The 22,338-nt window shown below is 51.5% G+C and overlaps 1 protein-coding gene across 4 annotated transcripts in view; it reads left to right on the forward strand.

The window, feature by feature from the left end:
- The first annotated feature begins 3,237 nt into the window (after positions 1 to 3,237).
- Vangl2 (VANGL planar cell polarity protein 2) overlaps positions 3,238 to 22,338 on the forward strand; it is a 67,568-nt gene continuing 48,467 nt past the window's right edge. For 2 of the 4 annotated variants that reach the window (XM_085687694.2, XM_048448905.3), the window contains exons 1-6: positions 3,238 to 3,545; positions 16,723 to 16,984; positions 17,138 to 17,258; positions 20,015 to 20,622; positions 21,360 to 21,496; positions 21,973 to 22,108. In XM_085687694.2, coding sequence (XP_085543820.1) covers positions 16,914 to 16,984; positions 17,138 to 17,258; positions 20,015 to 20,622; positions 21,360 to 21,496; positions 21,973 to 22,108 — 1,073 coding nt within the window. In that variant the 5' untranslated portion in view covers positions 3,238 to 3,545; positions 16,723 to 16,913. Of the gene's footprint in view, positions 3,546 to 3,808; positions 3,948 to 7,927; positions 8,049 to 16,722; positions 16,985 to 17,137; positions 17,259 to 20,014; positions 20,623 to 21,359; positions 21,497 to 21,972; positions 22,109 to 22,338 lie in introns of those variants that run through there. The other 2 variants (XM_048448907.3, XM_087906127.1) reach the window with 2 other exon arrangements.

Genomic DNA, 22,338 nt, shown 5'->3' on the forward strand with positions numbered 1-22,338 from the left:
AGATTATTATCTATGATGAAGGTTGAGAATCACCCATTTAATTTGTAGGTAACTTTTTAGATTAGTGATAATGGAATTGGATTCAAGGAAACTCAAAATTAAGAAGCACTGAATGAGTAGAGAGCCACAAAAGTTTGAGACAGATGAAAATGGAGAAAAGAAAGATATTAGAAAGGAAAGACATAGACAGTGACCTACTGCTTTTTTCTTTCTTTCTGGGATTACAGGAGTATGCCACCTTCACCTGGCCAGGGACAGCTTTACTGATGCAGGAAAGCAGGCAGTTTTCTATAGTCTGATTGTCTTCCTGAAGAGAAGCTGTTCTCACTTTTTGAATCTTCTCTGAAAGACAAACCTCCCAGGATTTCTGGGACACCTCTCGGATATCGGCTTGCTCCCATCCCTGCTGCCCGCCACCCTGAGCTGACAAGGACTTAGAAGAAATTTTACTGAAGACCTTGACTTTAGGCTAGGAATCACTTCCCTGAAGAAGAATCCTGAAAGACCCAGGAGTGCCCTAGGCATGGAACAGGGAGGGAAGAGGAACTTGACTGGGAATTCACTGGTTCTATTGACCTTGTGGATCTATAGAAGGGACACCTTCTGTTACCTCATTAGTATGCTTTACATGAATAGAATTGAGGTTTGAATAAATAAGTTGTTTGGGCATTCAACATCCAAGAATGGTAAGTCAGACATGGTGGTATTTGGGAGACTGAGGCAGGAGAATTCCAAGCTAGCCTGACTACATAAAGAGACCTGGACTATGTAATGAAACAAAGTCCAATGGTCCCACTACGTGGTCCTTCAGGTTCCTGAGCTCCTTAGTTTCCAGCCCTGCTCTGCTTCAGCATGTTGTCCTCAGGAAATTGTGGTTAGATATCACCTGCCTCGGTGAGTGCTCTTCTTCCTAAAGAATTAGGCTAGGACCTGAATGCATGACTGACTCTTGTCTTGGCCTCCACTCTGTGATTTGAGGATGTGTGAAATTCATCCAATGGGTGAGAGTGGAGGGTTGTTCAGAGAGCTCTATGTAGGATAGGACATACTAGAACAATTACATTTCATGTCGGATAGTTCTATAAGACAGTATTTTCATCATTGCAGATACAATTTATCAATTACATTTCATCCTCAGAAGAGAAAAAGGAAGAATGGAGTGTATTCCAGGCTCATGCCTAACGGACATTAATTTTAAAGTCTCGTGTATTGACATGGCATCTTGACTGACATTTCAAGCTTTAACTGGGGTGAGTCTACAAAATCATCAATAATCTAGCTAGGCGGTGGTGTGCATGCCTTTAACCCCAGCATTCACAAGGCAGAGGCAGGCGGATCTCTATGAGTTCAAGGCCAGTCTGGTCTACAGGACAGTCATGACTGTACAGAGAGACCTTGTATCAAAAAAATTAAAACAAACAAACAGACAACAAACAAAAAAAATCGACTGTAATTCTTACATCAGATACTTGTTTCCAATTCTTTGATGGCCTTCTGAGGTCTGGGAAAAAGAAAAACTGGCAGAATAGGAATATAATATACACTAAACACAGCAGAGGCCCTCCAGTGACGTGGTGGCCCCAACACTGTCGAATTATAAACTTGTGTTCAACACTGGAGGAATGCTTTGGACGGGGCAGGGGACTCTGATGTCTTTACTATCTCCTTTTATGGTCTCCTGCTCTCCTGCCACGTGTCCTTCCCTTACATTCCTGGTATTATGGGACCCCCAGAACAGTCCAGTGTAGGCACGAGATAGACGTAGGTGAATGAGGGTCACTGTGTTTGCACAGGCTGTGGTACTTGAAATGATGACTACTGAAGTCTTGGTGCTCAATTTTTTGCTAACCCATAATGGTTAGCAAAAAACTAGTGGCTGAGGAAAAGCAAGGGTTTGGGCAAGGTGGACAGGCCACATTTGTTTCCGTTCTTCACCTTCGAACGGTCATAACGCAGACAAAGACAACCTGTCCTCATTTGGGGACCGATTAGAAGGTACAGCAGCGACAAGAGTGAGTTTTCGGAAAGACTATCAAAGAAAGGAGGCTGGGAATCGCCTTCCCTGGGATTTCTTAATCACAGGGTTGGGAGGACAGGTATCAGAATTGAAAGGTGGAGCTGGTGGGGGTGTTGAGACGTGTGTGAAGATGCTTTTGAAGCCATACTGTTCAAGGTAAGTGGCAGGTTACAGGGTAAATAATACTAGCGGCGATATAATAATACTTTTGCTTTCACTCACTCTGAAGGCAACCTGGCCTTCCCACAGCCACTTTATGGTAGGCTCTCCCCTGTTGGGTTCTTTCCTGCTTTAGGAACTCTGTTTCTTAGTGTGCTCTGAAGTGAAAATGCCTTAAAAGTGCCAGATATTTTGTGCTAACCTACATTTTCTGGGTCCTACTTGCAACGCTAAACTACCCAAAAGTCCATGGGTGGAGAGCTAGGAGTTCCCGCACCGACCCAGGCATTTTTGACTCTAGGTTCCTGGGAGAAGGCCCCCCTCTCTTCTGCCGCCGCCTGAAGTCGCAGGCCCTCGTCGCCGATTCCCCCTCCCCCGTTCCCGTAGGGCAGGATTCCCTTTGTAATTAATCCCAACACTCAAACCAGAGGGGAGGAAAACGTGTTAATGAGCGAGCGTCCCAGTCTGACTAGGCGGTAGTCGCTCACAGCTAGAACACCGAGTAATTAAATTATTTTTGGAAGAAGGGGGGTATGGTGGCGATGGTGTCAGGGAAATTCCGTATACATGGGAGAGGGGGCCTGTCTCTTGTCACTAATTAAAATCAGGGATGACCCTTTTCGCAGCTCTGGGCCGGGGGGAGGGGGGATCAATCTTCCCACGTCTCAGATTCCAATGGATTTCGTGTGGCCGGGTTTGTGGTCCCAAAGAAGAGAATATGGTCAGCATCAGGGCCTAGGGAAAAGGTCTTCAACTGGGGTTCGAAGAAGACAGTTCCAAGAGGGGCTGCGGGCTGGACCAAAGCCAAGAACCAAGGCAGCATCAAGCCCACCTTGCTGGCCAGGTTCGCAAACCCGGAGCGGATTCCCAGGATCCCGAGGGCGCAGGGCATGGCCAGGCACAGAGCTGGGGGTGCCACGACTTGGGGAAGAGCCGGGCCGCAGACAATGGACGCAGCGGCGGGAGGGGCGGCGGCTGCAGGAACAGCCGGGAGGCGGCACCTGGGAGCAGGCTCCCCGCCCCCTGCCCCCCTTTGGTCCCCTCCCCCTCTGTCCCCTCCCCCTCCGCCGCCGGCTGGAGATCTGATTCCTGATCCCCGATTGCTTGGTCCTCCTCGGTCCCGCCATGGGAGCCTGAGCGCCCTGCAGTTCCCCCGGCCCCCAGCCCCCGGGGCCTCGAGGGGGAAAGAGGCGAGTGGTTTGGGACGGAGCCGGGGTGAACGACCTCAGGAGCCCCCCTCAACAACCCCTATCGGCCGCGCTGCCGGTCCTGGAGCGCGGAGTTCGGAGCGACCCGGTGCGCTGCGGATACAAAGGCGCGGAGCGGAGCGGGGCGTGCGCCCAGTCCAGCCGACTGTTCACAGTGGCGGGTGAGTGGCGGGCCGCGGGGGCGCGGGCAAAGTTTGCAAAAAAAGAAAAAAAGAAAGAAAGCAGCAGAAAAAAAGAAGAAGATCATGCAAAGGATCAGGGAGCGCCCGGCCTTGGAGAAAGCGGGGTGGCTTCTGGGGGAAGGGGGGCTTGAGGCAACCCCCTTCCGGTCTGTTCTCTACTGCCCAGCGGAGTACCCCCAACTTTAGGGAGGGGAAAGGGTGCTTGGGGAAGGGGCGGAGCCCAGGCCTTAAGAGCCGGGGACTTTCCTGGGCTGGGGGCCCGGGTCGGGCGCTTGAACGATCCCCAGGGAGCCCATTGAAGCTGGAGATTGCGAAGCGTGTGTTGGAGGTGGTGGGAGAGGCCATGGAAGGATCGGAGGCTGGAGGTATTGGAAGCTAAAGGTATGTAGGGCTGCATATACACCTTTGAAGTGTGGGGAGGGAAGGGGCAGGTTCATGAACTCTATGTTCGTGGTGTAGAGTGGATCCCTGAGAGATGGCCCTGGACAGCAGTGTGTGTGTGTGTGTGTGTGTGTGTGTGTGTGTGTGTGTGTGTGACCCAAGGATGGGACTTGCAGCGATACCGGGGAATGTGTGTCGGGGTGGGTTGTGGGAAACGACATCATCTCTCCCTCGTCCTATTTACTCATCAAAGGTCTTGAACACTGCATTAGTGAGTTTTAAAGGGTTGGTTGGGGGATCTGTATGCATGATTCTTTGTTTTTGTGTGTGTGTGCACGCCTTGACGTGCTGCGTGTTCCTGCAGGTGGGCCCTGGGTTGTAGATGGTTCTGTCTCTCTCTCTCTCTCTCTCTCTCTCTCTGTGTGTGTGTGTGTGTGTGTGTGTGAGAGAGAGAGAGAGAGAGAGAGAGAGAGCTGGCCGCATATCTGCTGTATGTTTGGCATGTATTTGTGTGTATACTCTAGGGAAGGGGTGTGTATCTGTGTGTATGTGGTGAGAGGGGCTTATAGGAAAGAGGTGGGTAGGTATTAGAGAAGATGGGTTTATAAGAGCAGAATTGGTGGTATATGTGGATAGTTGTGTGTGCACTGGTGTGGTGGGAACGGGTGTGTGTGTGAGAATGAATCTGTGCTCTCGTGAGTAACCTGTACTGATGGGTAGATATCAATGTGTGTGCCTGCCTTTGCTAGGGTGTGTATTTTTGAGTGTGTATTGGGGGTACCTCTTGTCTCTGCAGGCAGATTTTCCTGGCCGAAAGCCCACAGGGAAGGCTGTCTGCAGGATTTGAATGGCTCTGCCTAGATTCAAGGGTAGTGTCTTGAGGATCTGAGACCCTCATGGGGATTGTGCATTTGGGGGGTAGTGAGCTTTATGAGGTGGTGTGTATTTGGGAGGGTAGACTTTTCTGGAAGATGGTGTGTATTGTGAGGGAGTGAGGAATAGGCTCAGGAGAGGTGGAAGGGCTCTGTAGTCCTAAAGGAATTTTGGGGTTCAAGGAGTCAAGGACACAAGAGTAGCAACCTTCCCCACTCTTCTAGGCTGGACTCTAGTGTTCTTTGAGACCACATGCTTGGCTTCTCTGCCCCAGTTCCTTCTCTGAGGCCACAGCTCTGTTGGAAAGCCGTCTTGAAGGTGACTACTTCAGAGTCCTCTAGGATCCGGAGACGTGTGTGTGTGTGTGTGTGTGTGTGTGTATGTGTGTGTGTGTGTGTGTGTGTGTGTGTGTGCTGGGGGTGAGAAGAAGCATGCACACAGCATGAGACCTGGTAGGGAGACGCAGGGTTGAGGAAGTGGCATGGGATGCTTCTCTGGGAGTTTCTGCAGGTGTCCGAGTAGTGTGTCCTGTAGTTTCTTGATGAGAAACATTGTGTGTGTGTACATGTGTGTACATGTTTGTGTGTGTGTGCACATGTATGTATGAATGCGTGGGTTCATATGTACACGTGTGCTTGTGTTTCTGTGTGAGTTTGTGTGTGTGTGTGTGTGTGTGTGTGTGTGTGTATGTGTTGGCACTGAGCGTGCCAGGGGCCAGATTGTCCACATGGTGGGAAGGGTCTGCCTTCATCATCATGAGAGTGGGTGGGAAGTCAGAGACCATGAGGGGAACATCTCTTCTCTGAGAAGTAGCAGCGGCTACCTCCTTTCTCTCTTTGCTCTTGTTCATTCTCCTTTGGGGTGAAAGGAAGACTGGGCTGGTTGTCTTCTCTGGGACCCAAGTCTTGTTCCCAGCTGCACGTTCTCAACCATCTCCCACTTGCTGCCAGAGGTTAGTTAGGCGGGGACACCGGTTTTAAGACAGGGGCCCATTAGAGTCCCTAGATAATTGCAACTGGAATGTTGGTCTCTAATGGGCATGTGCAGTTGGAATGTTCCATCTTTAGCCCTCAGAGCTCCCTACCCTTCATAAAGCCTTTGGAAAGAGTGGAGAGGTTTAGAAAATGTTGGACTAGGAAGAGGAGCAGGCTAGGAAAAGACTAGATGTCCCCCCTCCCACTGCTCCATTCCTTCAAATCAGACGCCAATCAGATGGTTTTCCCCAAACCTGCAAAGCGCTTGTGTCTAAGACAAAGGCCCTGACTTTTTGGCATACCTTATTTGCTCAGTTTATGCTCACTACCAGTAGGAGTTGCCCTCCAAGCAGGAGGAATTGTGGTTAGACAATAGGAAGTGCCATTTCAGAAAGTACTTCCAGACTGGAACCCAGTGGCCACATTGCCCGCCCCCCCTTCTCTATTGTCTTGGTCCTGTTTTCTACTTTCTCTAATTCCTACAGGGCTGCCTTTCTTTCTCTTCCTATGCTCCCTCACCTTCTTGTAGGACTTGAGGAAGGAGATCCCCCTTTCCCTGGCCCTTCGCTCCTTCTGAGCTTTAGGGACTCTGGTTTTCTCTTTTGCTGGCTCCCACACTATGAGGACAAAAGGAAGAGTCATTGCTTATCTAAGAGCAATGTGACCTGATGCATGTAAGTTCCATTCCTGAGCCTCCTAGGTGTTCTAAGACACCATCCTCCAAGGCCACTCTGAACCCATCCACAAGGAATCCCAAGTCCCCCTCCTGGCACTGTGACCTCTCTCCCTTGTTGACAATTTGCTCTTAACTTTTAGCTTTGCCACATCCTAATTCTGTGACCTCAGACAAAACGGAGGACTTCTGTAAAGCCTCATTTGTTACCTGGCTTGATGATAAGCCCCACCTCTTAGGTTCATGAGGACCAAGTGAAATAACCTGGGAAGAGTATGTTCCTCAGCGCCAGGCACAGGGGAAATGACTTAGTAAGTCCTGGCTGGCGTGGCTTGAATTTTAATCCATGGCTGTAGTAAGTGATGGAGGTCTGAGCAGTAGGCAGGGGAGTGAACTAGCTTGCTGTGTGCTCTCCTCTGGCAGATCACAGTCAGTACCGTCCACTTTCTGCTCGGTGTTGTGAGAAGCATGGGGGATGGAAGGGTGAAGAAGACACTGTTCACAGGGGAAGCATGCTTGAACACGTTGATCCCCGTAAGCCCCTGAGTGCCGGATGGAGGTGTATTCTGGAGGCCCTTGCAGCGTAGAGTTTGGTTCTGAGGTGGCGTATTGGGCAAGATTCCTGAAGGAGATGTGTTGGCCGCTGGAGTTTTAGAAGTTAACATGAAGTGAACATTAAAGAGAGTGGAGTTTTGTGCACACACGCAATACTCTGCAGCCATTTCTGTCGAGTTGTGAGACATTTTTGCTAGTCCTGAAGGAACTGCAGGCACACTAAGCTGTAGTTCCCAATGCCCTCTTGTTCAGTTCTTGGCCACCCCTAACCTTCATTCTGTTTCTGTGGAGTTACCTGCTCTGGCTATTTCCTCCAAATGTCATCATTTTATGTCTGGCTTCCTCCACTCAACATGTTTGAAAGGCTTAGTCATGTGGCAGCATGTGTGTTCATCACCCCTTTTTATGACTTAGTAATATTCTACTACACACATATTTCTTGGAAGATCCCATTTATCTCTCACTTCCTCTACCTATCATCAATCTGTCTGTCTATCTGTCTATCTGTCTGTCTATCTATCTATCTATCTTGAGGTAAGGTCTTGCTTTTTTATCTTTGGCTGGTCTGGAATTCGTAGAGATCTGCTTCTCTCTCTGGAATTAAAGTCCCTTAGCAGTTTTTCAAGGTAAGAAAGACGTAGAGAACCGAGGAAGGCTTGCTGGTAGAGGCTGAGCATGAGCAGGAATGCTGGGGTGTTTGGTCCTGCTGGATCTTGAAGTACGAAGTGAGGATTTGGTCTCAGTTTCCCTAGCTATAAAACAAAATTAATGATCCCTTTTCTTTCCTGTCTGTGGTGTTTGTTGGTAGAAGTGGCTGCTTCAGGGAGAGAGACTGGGATGATAGTCTTGTCTCTTCCTAGATCTTTTTTTTTTTTTTTGACCTGCTGTTTCCTCCTCTCTCCTCGAAGCTCCCACCTGTGCCCTGTGCGCTTCTACTCTCATCCCTGTGCGAATTCATCTTCCTGCTTTGCCTCCAATCAATTTCCTCTCTCTCTGAGTTGACCTGAAGCCTCTCGCCCTCTACAGGTGGGTAGTTCTGTGCTACGTGTGATATTGCTAGTAGAGATGTGACGGGCTCTATCGTGTTTGGTCTTCAGCAGCCGTTTGTCACTTTCTCAACGGTGACCTGGACAGAACTTTTCATCTCTTTTATTCCCCCTTCTGCTTGGTGCAGAGTGGGAGGCAGAGGCTTCTGTGGTGGGGCCCTTTGGAAATGAGCTGTTGCATTGCCAGTCTGATGCCCCTGGCAAGGTTGGTAATTACAGACAAGACAGCTGGGGATGGGCTTGGGAGAAGCAAGCTTGGAATCAGCAGCACTGGGGCTATCCTGGTAATCAGGGTGGGGCCCTAAGAGGGGCGAGTAGGCAGTAGCTGGGGGGCTGGGGTGGGGCAGGAGCCTTGGGGTCTCCTTTCTCGCCCCATCGATGAGTAGCTAGGTTGAGAGCCTGGAGAAGAGTGGCAAGCCATTGGATCCTGGGCCTGACCTCACTGAAGAAGAGGAAGGAGCAGAAGAGAGAAGCTAGGGGACCCAAGAGCTCCCAAGGAAATGGATCACTGTAGGATTAGTTCTGGCTGAGGCCCATGTTGGGGAGGAACCACCTCTGCATCCTCCTTATTCTGAGTGGAATCTATTTTTTATAATGAGGTTAGAGGAAAAGAAGTTGAAGGATTGACTATCTGGTACCTAAAAGAGCTGGGACAAACCTTTCACTGAGCATCAGTTTTTAGTCTATCATCTGTTTGAAACAGGGTCTCACTCACTGTGTGGCCCTGATTGGCCTGAAACTTTCTTTGTAGACCAGATTGGTCTCAAACTCACATCGGTCTGCCTGCCTCTGCCTCTGAAGTGCTGGGATCCCAAAAGCATGTGACTGTCATACCTGGCCTGATGGCGCATCTTGTGTATTACAGCTTATTTGACTTACTAGATACATTATATAGAAATCTACTGTCCCCATTTTACAGCCAGGAAAATAAGCTTAGAGAAGGCAAGGAAGTCTTCAAGATGGCGTAGCCCCTACAGGCTGGGCCTGATCTCTGTAATTTCTGTGCTCTTTGGTCTTCCTTTTCCCAAAGTGCTCTTGTCATGTCTGCGCTGTCATCCCAATTTTATCTGATTGCTCCTTCTTGGCTTTAATCTTGAATGTGACTAATTCCTCTTCCCCCTTGGAAAGCTAACTCGAGTCCACACAGCCTGACGAGCAGAGACACCTTCTAAGGATGAGAACCAGATGGGGCCTTATTGGAGAAACCCAGGCTTTTCTTGAGGGAGGGGGGCACCTCATTGTCTAAGCCGTGGCAGGGCTCCTGCTGGAGCTGAAGCTTCTTCCCTTCTGTGTGGAGCAGGCGCTCAGCCAAGGGAATAGTTCGCTACCATAGCTCATGGCGTCTTGTGTGGAGGGGGATCGGGCCATCCTCGTCATAGGATTTTCCCACAGTCGTTACTGTAGTACTTCAAGTTCTGCTCTCACCGGCGCCTGGCTCCCTCAGCCTGAATGGAAGACAAGAGGGGGTTTGTGAATGGGGGCTCTGGCTTTTTAGGATAAGCGGAGGAGGTCAGGCAGAAACAGGTGCTGAGCCTGACACGTGATGCGGTAACTCAAAAAACAGCCGAGTGTGAACAGAAACACATATTTTGTCACCTGCTCTACTCCAGGAATGGAAGTGGCAGATATAAGGATGGGGGAGTTGATCATCCTCAGAAAGAGCGAGAATCTGAATCTCGGGTGAGGGAGGTGGGTGTTGTCAGGAGGGCGGAGGCTGCTTGGAACTCCAGCGTTTCGGCCTGCTCAGTGTTCCTCGATATGAGTGGCCCTGAGCTGAGGTGGGTGGAGGAGGTTTTATGGAGAACCCCAGGCCTACCCCCCCCTACCCCAAACACACACACACTGTGTCTCACACCTTGAGGACAACTCTACTGCTTCCCCATACAATCCGGCCACCCAGTGTCCCATATGTCTTTCTTCCCCCACACTCCTTCCCCATGTCTCAGTGCTTTTGGTCGACATTGCCAATCTGAGGTTGGCTGACTTCCCCTTCCTAAATAATTCTTCCTGCCTTGAGACAGGGGCTGAGTGAACAGGCTTTGAGGTCTCTTGGGGTCAGGGACAGTTGAGGCCTCCTTAGGATGTCAGGCACTGAAGACAGGATGGCATGTGTATGACCATGTGTGGGGGAGGTGGGCCTGGGGGTCAGCACAGCTCACCTCCTTCCTGTTCTCCCATTTTCCTCCTTAGTCTGTCCACACCTCACCTGGCACGTGGGGAGGGGCCTCTTTTGCCACAACCTGGGAGGCAGCAGCTCAAAGCCCTGTGGGTGGTGAAAATTAAATAGAGCATCCTGGCATTTCAATCCTGGTTGCCTCCGTACAAGTTCTGTGTCCTCTCTCTCTCCCTATAGCCTCAACCTGGGAAAGATGCCAAAGGGAGAATATTCATCCCTCAACATCCTGCTTGAGACTGACCAGGGATGAGTCTAGGAGACACTAGAGAATGGGATGCTATGGGCTGTGTGTATGTTTGTGTGTGTGTGTGTGTGTGTGTGTGTGCGCGTGCGTGCGCTGGATTGGGGGTAGGGACTTTGAGAGCCGGGTGGGGGTAGGGGTGCCAGAGAGAGCAGAACAGGTCTCTACAGAACCTGCCTAGCCAGGGTGGGTGGAGCTGGGTGGGGCAGGCAGGAACCATTCCAGGTTTCAGAAGGGGAAGTAGGATGTATGCTAGGATGTATGTGCGTGTGTATGTGTGTCGGTGTTTCGTGTCTGGGTTTGGAGGGTATCCTCCACGCTACTCTGCTTTACATCGAGGGAAATTACAGAAGGTGGAAAGGGGCGTGGCTCTGCTTTCTAGCATCTTCCTTCCTAGTTAGTATCTGGTACCCTGGCAGGAGCCCATCTGTGGGCTCTTCCCTGCTCCTCTGCCCCTCCCCTGTGAGGAGAAGGCTCCTGCCCCCACCCTGGGGCTGTGAGGATGGTGAGCTCATGTCTGGCCCTCCTAGGAGAGTGCTTGGTTAGCAGTACGGGGGTGGGGCACCTGGTGCCAGCTCCTGGGCACCTGGTCTTGTAGCCTTCCCACTGGGCCCCCTGAGATCCAGCTTCCTTCTTTGGCCTCTTGGGTCACTAGAGTTACTGGGTCTATTCTGAGTACTTAAACGAGTGAGTCTGGAGCCCATTTTTAGGCTGAGGGTGCTCCTCGCCCATTCTGTGCCTTGGTTCTTTCTGTGATGGGAAGGACCTGGCATAAGCCTCTTGGAATGGGAGGCTTGCCCATGTCCAAGGCTGGATGCGGAGGAATGAAGGAATGAAGGTGTGCTCACGCTCTTTGGAGCCGTGGCTGGTTACGCAGGGATTCTTTGCTATTGGGTTTAGGCTTGCCTGACCTCTGATTGCTTTCACTGGGGGGAAGGCTCAAGGCAGGAGTCAGCAAATCTTCCCCTTCCCTCAGCTTCTTCTAGTGTTGTCTGTTGAAAGGGCAAGAGGGAGGCTCGCAGAAGAATCTGATTGCTCCTCAAGAGAAATTTTCCAAGCAGTAAGAGGCCAGAATGGGCTGTCATGGAAGTAGTGACCACTGGCCAGCCATTCCCTTCCCTTCACTGGGCCTTACTGTAAAACTTGGTTGGTTTTAGGGCTCTGAGTTACCATTCAGCTAATGTAGCTGGGAGAATTGGGTGGGTCAGTTCACTGTCTCCCAGTGTAGGAGAGACGAGGGCAGAATCAGAGAGCTCTACCGCTTTCTTTAGAGATTTGAGTTAGGTGTCTGTATTTTCACCCACATCAAAAGCCTTGAGTCTCTACTATTGCCTGACAGGTCCACCTGTTTGGACGCATCTCAGACATTCAAGGGATAGTGGGGTAAAGACCAAACGAGCCTCAAAGCCTTGGCTCTGCCTCTTGATGAGCCTTATGACTAGGTGCTCCGCTTCCGGCCAGATAGCTAATTAGTAACCCCCCACCCCCAAAGTAGGCACTCAGCACTTGTGAGAGCTACCTAGGAGCCCCTCACCTCTCTACGGGCTGTGGTGCAGAAGTGGGACCAGGCCACTTCTGACGACCGTGGCTCCTGTGGAGGAATCAGAAGGCTGTGTCGGGCAAGGTCCCACAGACGGATGCCTCTTCAGGAGACCTCCTGGTCCCTGGCTGGGAAGGGGGAATGTGGTCTCCTAGAGACACATTCTCTCGTCCTACTTTCCTGTCCTCAGGAACAGGTACCTCCGCCCTACAGGCCTGCTACTTCCAGTCCTGTCGTACGGGTATAGACAACGGATGCCGCTTCTGAGGTGTGCACTGGGCGTTCGTCCCTTCCCTGCCTTTCTCTGGCTGAGTCACCCAGGCTCTCTGATTCTTCCCAGATGTGTCCTCGTTGTGTTTTGCCTCATGTCCCCATGCTGGGTCTAAAGGTCTGAACTGCACTGCGGAGCTACTGCAGTGACAGAAGGAGGTGGTGACCATAGGCTCCCCTGCCTGGTTGTTGTCCTGAGCACCTGCCACATGTGGGGTGCTTGTGTGTGTGTGCACGCACGTGTGCGCACGCATAGAACACTCGACTGACACTCAGCTGTTCCTGTGAGTGGCGAATGAGGAAGGGTTGTTTTGTCCTGGTCTGTATTTACCCGGCACCCATATCTACCCACGTACCATGTACCCCAGGGCCCTCTTGCCAAGTTTTCAGTTTATTTTTTTTCCAGAGGCCTCCAATTGTTTCTTGGAGAAACCCGATCCCAAGCTTAGACAAAAGCCGGGGCTGCCAGAGGAGAAACCCCATTCTCTCCCCCTCTGTCCCATTCTCCCACCTCTATAACCTTTCTCGCTTTGGATGCTGGGTATGGGTTCCAGGACCTGGCTGCCATCACCTAGGCAACAGGGGGCTTTGGTTGCTATGGTGATCAATGTGGGAGAAGCTGGGCAGCCGGGACAAAAGCCCCCACATTCCCCCTCAGCCCTCCCCCCCAATTCCCTTGGGGTGATACTGAGACACATTCCATTAATTTTATTTCTGAAAGGCCTTTGGAGGGGAGAAGGGTCTCCTTTTTGTGTGGGTCTCTCTTTGCTCTCTCCCTCTCCTCTTTGGCCTCCTTTTAACCCCAGATAATCCATGGCTGGTTTGAGTAGGGGACGAGGTGCCTGTGTTTGTGTCTTGAGGAGTCGGGGGGGGGGGTGAGTTGAAAAACAGTGGGGTATATTCCCTTTTTACAGCCTCCCACCCTCTGCCCCTCAGCTGGGTGCAGCTCTCTGCCCTGTGCCAAGTCCAGACTTCTCTCCTGTCTTCTCATTGCTCTGACATTTCTACTTGTTGATCTCATCCACTGATCCCCTCCCCCACCTTGTTTCCTGGGAACGCTGCCCACCCAGGAGACCCTCCAAACCTGATTCTTGAGACCGATTAAGTAGTGGGGGGGGGATCTTCTGCCCATTTTTTGCCTACCTTTCATCCCTTCCCAATGCTGCGATCTGCTCCCTTGGGTACCCAAAGGGACAGCAGGCAAAGGCTTCAGAAGTGGTCCTTTGTGCCCCCTGTGTTTGGTAGTTGAGGGAGGAGCACATTTTTTTGCGATTTGGGGGAGCCCTCTGTATTCCAGGGCTATATGGGGTTTGTCTTTTGCTAGTGAGGAAGGAAGTGGATCCAGGCTAAGTAACTCAGAATAAAGAATTGGGAGATGGCTGGTACCCTGTCTGGCTTGAAATTTTTCTGTAGGGGAAACAGCGACTTCACCTCACATCTGGGTGTGTTTGAAGTAGTGGGTCTGGTTGGGAATGTGTGTGCGCGCGCGAGTTCTTTATTTAGTCGTACAATTTATTTATACCACCGCCTTCCCTAGTTTCCGAGGAAGTGGTTGGGGACTGGAGTTTGAGAGCTTATTAACTGCTTAACTATTAGTAGGTGTACAGTGTATGAAAGCACCCCTTTCATCCCCGTGTTCCTTGCAGCTACCCCACGAAGGGGGTATCATCACCTCATTTTACCCAAGGGCCCACCGGGCCACTAGCACAAAAGGGTTAGTAACTTGCCCACAGTTAACACAGCTCAGCAATGGGAGAGGGAGCCTTTAAAGCCAGGTCTTTGTGTAAATCCAGGCTCTTTCTGCTGTTAGCTCTGGCAGATAGAGTGCAGGTATACGCAGATGGGGATGGCGAAGGAGAGGGCTCTAGTGTCTGTCTGGATCTAATCCATGGCATTTCTTTGTCCTTTTATTTCACCCTTCCTCCCCCAATCGGCTGGTCTCAGAGCCTCCTGGCAAAGTTCAGTGTTTAAGAGGAGCACTAGAAAGAATAGGTGGGAACCACATCAAAAAGTGGTGTGGCCGCGACTGTCTGAGCCACTTGGAGGAGTAAACCAGTAGAGTGGGTCCCCAGGGGAGGGGTAGAGAAAGCCAACATGTGATTTGCAGACAGAGGGATGAGCATGAGACAGGCCCTGTTTATGGTTCTGTTTTAGAGAGGTTCAGGTTATATTTGTTCCAAAGTATGTCTCTATCACATAGTGCTTTGATGTGGGGGTATTGATATCTCTGGCTCATGGATTGCTTCCACGTGACTCTGTTAGGCGGAGAAATGAATAGATTTCACATTGATGCTTATCTCCCTGCCGTGGCAGCTTCCCTGACAGTCAGACAAGCGTGTTCGTTTACTAGGTGGGTATTGGTTACTTGCCCTGTACCCACAGGAGGGGAGATGTCTGCGAATATGTATGACTTAATCCGCGCTTTCTCCACTTGTTGGTGATCTAAAGTGGTTGGAGAAAAGGTAACTCCACAAAGCAGTCTTCTTCAGTGCGTAAAGCAGTGGGCTTCTCAGCGGTGTTGGACCTGGCTGTGTCTATTCCTCCCTGGAAGTCCGCTTGTCTTATTGGTCGCCTTGAGATTACACTCTGCTGGCCTCTGGGGTCTCCTTTTTAGCCTCTTTGCTGGACACCCCCCCCTTCCATTTCTTGCATCTAATTATGAAGTTTTCTCCTGAGCTCAGTGCAGTGTCTCTGCCTGTGGCCTCTACATCCAGCTCAGACTCCGGTTCCTTGGATGCCAAACTGTTCAGTTCCTCATAGCCATGACCTTCAATGCGTGGGGGATAGTCCTCACAGCCCTCTTCCCCACACATACTCCTTCAGAAACAGTGTCCTCCCAACCACGTCTTCTATACCTGCCTTACCAGAGTCTCAGCACCTTTTCCGTTGCTCAGGCTAGGTTTGTTTGTTTATTTATTTATTTTAAATTTTTGATTACGTTTTACTTACTTATTTTATGTGCTTGATTAGGTGTTTTTGTTGCTCCTCATCCCCTCAGCCAGCCTTTCACCAGGTCTGGTTGGTTCTGGGAGTCCGTTTCTTTTCTCCTCCTTGGTTCTGGTGGCCAAGTCTTCCTGCCGTGGACCCTCCTCACTGATCTCTCCGTTTCTGCTTCTTCTTCTTTCCAACCCCAATCTGCACAGCTAAATGGGCTCCTGATAGCCTCAGAATAAGACCCGACCTCTTTACTTGCCGCCCGCTGCTTCTGTCTTCCTCTCTTGTCCTCAGCTGTGTTGGCTGTGCCTTAAATGCACGAGTGCTTTCTTGACTTGGCCTTCCCTGGTGTGGTGTCACTTCTTCCCCTCCTGGAGCTTTTTCTTCCTTTCTTCGGCATCCATTTAAGTGTTGTCTTCCAATGTTTCCAGACACTCAGTTTAAAGCATCTCCACGGGGCTGGACATGTCGCTAGCCCAGTGGTAGAATGCCTGCTTAGAACACAGGGTTCGATCCCTGATACTTTCGCCTGTTGTCACCTCACCTCCACCCCACTGACATGGCTGCTTGCATTTATTGGCCTAGTTGCTTAGCGTCCATCTTCCCCCAGACTATAAACCCAGAGTTGGTTACACCACAGTACCCAGGGCATAGAAAGTATATAGTTCAAAGTAGGTGCATGAGAGAGGTTTGCTCAATCAGTGAGTGAAGACAGGAAGTTCTCAGGGCAGGGTGATGACTTAAGTCGGTGTTGCCGGCATCAGTGGAGAAGATGACCCTGGTTGCTAGAGTAGCTGGGTGGGACTTTTGTGAGAGTTGGGGCTGGGCTCTGAAGGATGGTGGGTGGTGCTTAGAGATTCAGGGAGGAGATACCATCCTCCACTGCAGAGTTGTGCAGTGTAGAGAAAGGAGGCTGCCCACCAGCCCAATGTGGAGATCGATTTGGATCTTGCTTGTCTAGAGATTTCAGGTGTTTGGAGGATGCTTCTATTTGTTTTCTGCTGTCAGGCTACGTCCTCCATCCACCCATCAATATATATATATATATATATATATATATATATATATATATATAGAGAGAGAGAGAGAGAGAGAGAGAGAGAGAGAGAGAGAGATTATGCTTGCGAGTTTGTGCATACGTCCATGTGTCTCTAAGTCTTTGTTTTTCTGGTTGAGAATAGGAAAGTACTGCCTTGATTCTTCCCAATGGGCATCCAAGCTGGGTTATTCTGGGTGTCCTTCTTGCCCTGGGAGCCTGTGCCAGCATTTCCCCCTGCCCTGAATACTGGACACACTGTGGGTGAGGGATCTTTCTAGCTGGCAGAGCAGGAGGCACTGAGTCCATTGAACAGAACAGGAACCAAAAATGAGGTATTCTCAGGTAGTGTCTGGGCTTACCTGAGCTTCTGGTGACATTTGGGCATGGTTTTCTTTTGTGTCTTCACCCATGGGGGAACCCAAGCTACCCCTAAGCAACTGCTTTATCTCCTCAGGTGTCACCGCTTGAATTTCTCTGAGATAAGCCCACTCGTCCAGCAAAATAGAGTCCCTCAGGGTGACAGTTGACTTCCTAAAGGTGCCTCTTGGCCTGAAGAAGCCTGTGCTAAAGGAGGTGGCTGTGGGGCCCCCCAAGAGGCCCCAGCCCGCGACCCTGGAGCGCTACAAGGCACGGCGTTCAGACGCCATGGACACCGAGTCCCAGTACTCGGGCTATTCTTACAAGTCGGGCCATTCCCGCAGCTCCAGAAAGCACAGGTGTGTCCAGCTGAATGGTGGGGAGGGTTCGGCTGGTAGAGAGGTGGTGTGTGCTGAGGTGGTGGAGGGTGGGCAGGGTAAGGGTTTCCTGAAAGGACCCGTAAGACCCCCCTCTTGACCTTTTGTTCCTGTTTCTCCGACTTCCTGTTGCAGGGACCGCCGGGACCGACACCGCTCTAAGAGCCGGGACGGGAGCCGTGGAGATAAATCAGTGACGATCCAGGCTCCAGGAGAGCCCCTGCTGGACAATGAGTCCACGAGGGGAGATGAGCGGGTGAGCATTAGGAGTAAAGTGGTTTAGAGCTAACATTTTCTGATCCCTTGAGGGAGGTTGAGGCTCCACTAGATCTGGTCTCCTAGGACAGTTACAGGATCTAGAAGGGTATCTTTTCGTTTGTTTTTCAAGACAAGGTCTCTTTTTGTAACCCAGGCTAGACTTGAACTCATAATGTAGCTCAGACTGGTCTTAGGTTTTGTTTTGTTGTTATGGTTTTGAGACAGGGCCTCACAGTGTAGCCCAGGCTAGCATCGAACTCAAAAAGATCCGCCTGCTTCTCCTCCAAGTGCTGGGATTAAAGGTGTGCGCCACTATCCCTGGCTGCCAGACTGGTTTTAAAATGGTACCCTCGTGTCTCTGACTCCCAGATGTTGGGGTTACAGCTGTGCGCTACTATTCCCTTCCTTAGTTTAGGGTTCCAAGGTGGGGCCCTGTTGGAATTCAGGGAATTTTAGTGGAAAACTACCGTTTCTCAAGCGGCGGAGGGGGTTTAGCTGAGTAAGGAGAAATGGCTCCGGTTAGCCTGGCAGGCTGGTGCAGGTTGGAGTAGGAGGGCGGCCGTCTTGGTGGGTAGACCACAGGTTTCCCTTGAGTCTCAGGTTTGCGCCCTCTGCTGTCAGTGTGTGGAAATACCATCACCTAGGTCCTAGGGAAAGAGGAGAGGCTGAGCAGTTAAGGAAGGTATCTTGGAAAAGAATTCTCCAGGACAGAGGGAACTGCTGTTTCTGTCTTAACTTCTGGTTCATTGCACTCCCTGGGTCGGGAGGACAGTCCTGGAATTGAGGAGCGACAGGGTTTGCAGTGACAGAGATAGCCCAAATCTTCTTATTCCTGAGCTTCCTTCTTGGGAGTATCTTAGGCAATTGAGACTTTTAGCTTCTTTTTCCTGGGGACGGGGTGGGGGTGGGGGCGGCGGGCGGACGTGAGACCTGTCTGACATTGGAAACTCTTTCTTTCTGTGATACCAAGCTTCATAGATTTTTGAAGTGATCTTGATCACTTCTGTTGGGGGCGGGGTTCCCTAGGCCTGATCCTTGAGAAAGTAGACAGTGTATCTGGGGTCACCGGGTGAGGGTGTGGTTCCATTCCCACAGCTGACAGTGGCCAGCGCTCCTATTTTCTATATTCAGTCTGGGTTCTTCCCCCATCCTTGGGAGAGGAGATTCCTCAGCCCTCTAGTCACGGCCCTTCCAGGCCACCCTTGTCACTGTACTGTGTGACTCGGTCCTGTGGCCTGCATCCCCTGGACTTCAGGGTATGACTCCATATGACAGCCCAGGCTGTCCAGGAAGTGAATTGTGGGTACGGAAAGTCCTGGTGTCTTGGCACTTCTTTGGATGGTCTCTAGCCTCTGCAGAGAAGCAGATGTGGGCAGATCACACTCTGAAGCCCTGAGGCACCCAGCCTGTCCACTGCTTACCTCCACAGACCCAAACCATGATTGCTCAGTTGGCCACCTAGCTGCACTAGCTTCCCAGAGACCCTGAGTGACCTGAGGTCACCCATGGTGACCCTGAGTCTGCAGTGTGTTTCCTATATCCTATTTAGATCACTCTCCAGCCGTCTTATCTCCCTTTATCCCTTGTGAGACCACCGCAGTAGCTGCTCATGGTTGAAGAATAGACGGCTTTTTTCAAAAGATAAGGTCTCATGTAGCTCAGGCTGGCCTTGAACTTACTAATATAATTGAGGGTGGCTTTGATCCTCTGATATTTCTTCCTTCACCTCTCCAAGTGCTAGGATTACAGGCATGTAAAAGCCCCTGGATTTTTTTTTTCTTCCCTCTTTGAGACTGTCTTGATCTGTGACCCAGGCTAATCTTGAGCTGACACGATCCTCCAGCTTCAGCCTCCTGTGCGCTGGGATCATAGTCATTATTACCTCACTTGATCGGGATGGATGTCTGTTGCTTAGCCTGGTGTTGCCACATGGCCTGCACAAGTGGCCTTTGACTTCCCCTTCCTAGGCACTGCCAAGCCCCTGTGCTTGGATCCTCAGCTCTCTGAATCTCTGCCCTGAATGCCTGTCTCTGGCTTCTGTTGAAATTGTGGACTTCTGCAACAGCTGTAAGAAACTTAGGAGAACCCTAAGTTGAAACAGTTCCTGGGCGTCTTGTTGACGTGCAGACTGTGGCTTGGTAAATGTGGGGTGGGCCTGTGGTTCTGCGTTTCTCATGTGCTCCCAGGTGACTGCCGCACTGCTGGTCCACAGAGATCATTTAGTTCAGAGTTCCCAATCTTGGTTGAACATTATAATCATCTCGGGAGTGTTTTAAAAAAAGGTTGACAAGCAGATCTCACTTTGCATAATTGGTATGTTTTCCAAGCTCCCCAGGGTGATTCTAATGTGTGCAGCTGGGGTTGGGAACCACTAATTCTGAAGAGCTTTTGCATGTCACCCGCTGCTGGGGGGTCAGCTCGGGTCCTATCACTCTCTGGAAGCTGCCTGTTTTGCCTGGCAAGCCTGCCCCTGGGTCATTGTCACCGTCCCAAGCTGTTCCCTTGGCAGTTGTCCTGTGCTCTGTTTTCTGAGGGTCATCGCTGCACATGTGGCGTTTCCCTTCCCAGCTCCCCAAGGATTTGGGTTTTATATTGCAATTCCTGCAGCAACAAGACGGGCGCATGGTGGAGCTCAGCGTCCTCCAGTGACTGTGTAGTTGTTGATTCCGCCTCTTTTTTCTGCTGCCTCCTTTCTCCTGTGCGCCTTGGTCTTCTCTGCTTATCCTTTCTCCTTCGTCCCCTTCCCGACTGCAGGATGACAACTGGGGCGAGACCACAACGGTGGTCACAGGCACCTCCGAGCACAGTATCTCCCACGATGACCTCACGCGCATCGCCAAGGACATGGAGGACAGTGTGCCGCTGGACTGTTCACGCCACTTGGGCGTGGCAGCAGGGGCCACTCTGGCGCTCCTCTCTTTCCTCACCCCGCTGGCTTTCCTGCTTCTGCCTCCACTACTGTGGCGGGAGGAGCTGGAGCCGTGTGGGACAGCGTGTGAGGGTCTCTTCATCTCCGTGGCCTTCAAGCTGCTCATCTTGCTCTTGGGCAGCTGGGCTCTGTTCTTCCGCCGGCCCAAGGCCTCGTTGCCGCGAGTCTTCGTGTTACGCGCCCTGCTCATGGTGCTCGTCTTCCTGCTCGTTATCTCCTACTGGCTCTTCTACGGCGTGCGCATCTTGGATGCGCGGGAGCGCAGCTACCAGGGCGTGGTTCAGTTTGCTGTTTCGCTAGTGGACGCCCTACTCTTCGTGCACTACCTGGCTGTAGTTCTGCTGGAGTTGCGCCAACTCCAGCCCCAGTTCACGCTCAAGGTCGTGCGGTCGACAGACGGGGCTAGCCGCTTCTACAATGTCGGCCATCTCAGGTATGGGTGCATGACAATGCATTGGACAAAGATGAGACCTGAAAGGGCTTGGGGGGAGAGGGAGAGTGTGGGAACAGTAAGCGATGGATCCGAGGGGCTGGATGAAGGGAGCGTGCACACAGTAAGAGAGAGCTCAGTGATACTTTCAACATAATGGCAAAGTCATATGGAGACTCGTGGGCAAGATGCCTGTGGGAGTTGTGAACTGCGGCAGTTCAAAATCAGGAGTCTTAGGGGAGGATGGGCCAAAGGGGAAAGAGATACAGGGTATCAACAGGAGGTTTCTAACCTTTTCTTGGAGGCACAGCTTCCTGCAAGTAGTCAGCAAGATGAACTGGTCAGAGGATGGGCTGCCAGAGGGAGGGATAGAAAGTAACCTCCCACCAGGCTTAGGGGCAGGATGTCTCCCTCCCTCCCACTGGCTGTGTGGAGCATCAGTGGCACTTCCCAAGTCCTGACAGTAACCTTGGGAGATGTTAGAGGGGGATGAGGAGACCTCTGACTGGGGCCCTTTTTACCCCTGGGCTTCAGCCCATGGTAGGAAATGACTAGGAGACCCAGTCTTGGGAAAGGTTAGGGGCCTGGTAAGTAGACCTCAGGCTTAAGCCAGGCTTCCTGGAAGCAGCTTGTCCCTGTCATGTGTCCTCTCCAGCCCTGCCGACCTGCCCTGATGTGTCCCTTCCCCTGCGCCCCTTGTCTGTCCCTTCTCCCTCCCCCTCCTGCCGTCTCCCCAACAGCATCCAGCGAGTGGCAGTGTGGATCCTGGAGAAGTATTACCATGACTTCCCTGTCTACAACCCCGCCCTCCTCAACCTGCCCAAGTCCGTCCTGGCCAAGAAAGTGTCTGGCTTCAAGGTGTATTCTCTCGGAGAGGGTGAGCGGCCCTGCTCCTCCGCCCCTCCCGGCTTCTTCCTAAACAGGACTCCAAGCTACTTCCCTTGCCTTTTCCTTTCTCTGGCCTATGTCCCAGCCCCCTCTGTTCTGTCATTTCCCTTGACTTCAGGTAGCTGGTCTTAGCTGCTGATCCTTTTTATGCTACGGTGTGTCCCCTGGTTTAGCGCCTGTGTCTTCTCATACCCCTGGTCTCTACCCTTCGGCCCTGAGCTGCAAAGTCTCCTGCCTCGGGAGGCATATATGCAGGACTTCTGCCCTTCCAATGCTTTCCTGGTTGCTTTCCTGCAGCTTCTCCCAGAGGTAGCCAGGAGGGCTGGGACTGGGAGGCATTGCTGGTGGTGGGGGCGTAGCCTTTGGATGTGTCAGGCCTTTTCCCAGAGCTCCAGCAAAGTGCGGAGGCTACCCTCTTTGTTCTTTTGGTTTTTTGACCGTCTCCTCCATCCTGCTCCTGTGCAGAAAACAGCACCAATAACTCCACTGGCCAGTCAAGGGCCGTGATTGCGGCCGCGGCGCGGAGGCGGGACAACAGCCACAACGAGTACTACTACGAGGAAGCCGAGCACGAGCGCAGAGTGCGGAAGCGCAGGGCCAGGTGGGTACTGGCCGTGAGTTCAGGGCCTGGCGGAGGGCGGGCCTCTGGGATGAACTGGGGAGAGGAAGCATACAGGTTTGCGTAGTCATTTTCTAGTGCTTCCATGACTGATTGCCACAGACTCAGCGGCTGTAAAACAGCACATTTATCATTGCTCTGTTCTGTGGGTTTGGGTTTGCTAGACCATCTGCTTTGACCTTGAAGGATAAATCTGTGCGGCTCTCATCTGA

Source organism: Myodes glareolus, chromosome 5, assembly GCF_982192425.1.
Source record: "Myodes glareolus chromosome 5, mMyoGla1.1, whole genome shotgun sequence".
Classification (NCBI taxonomy): Eukaryota; Metazoa; Chordata; class Mammalia; order Rodentia; family Cricetidae; genus Myodes; species Myodes glareolus.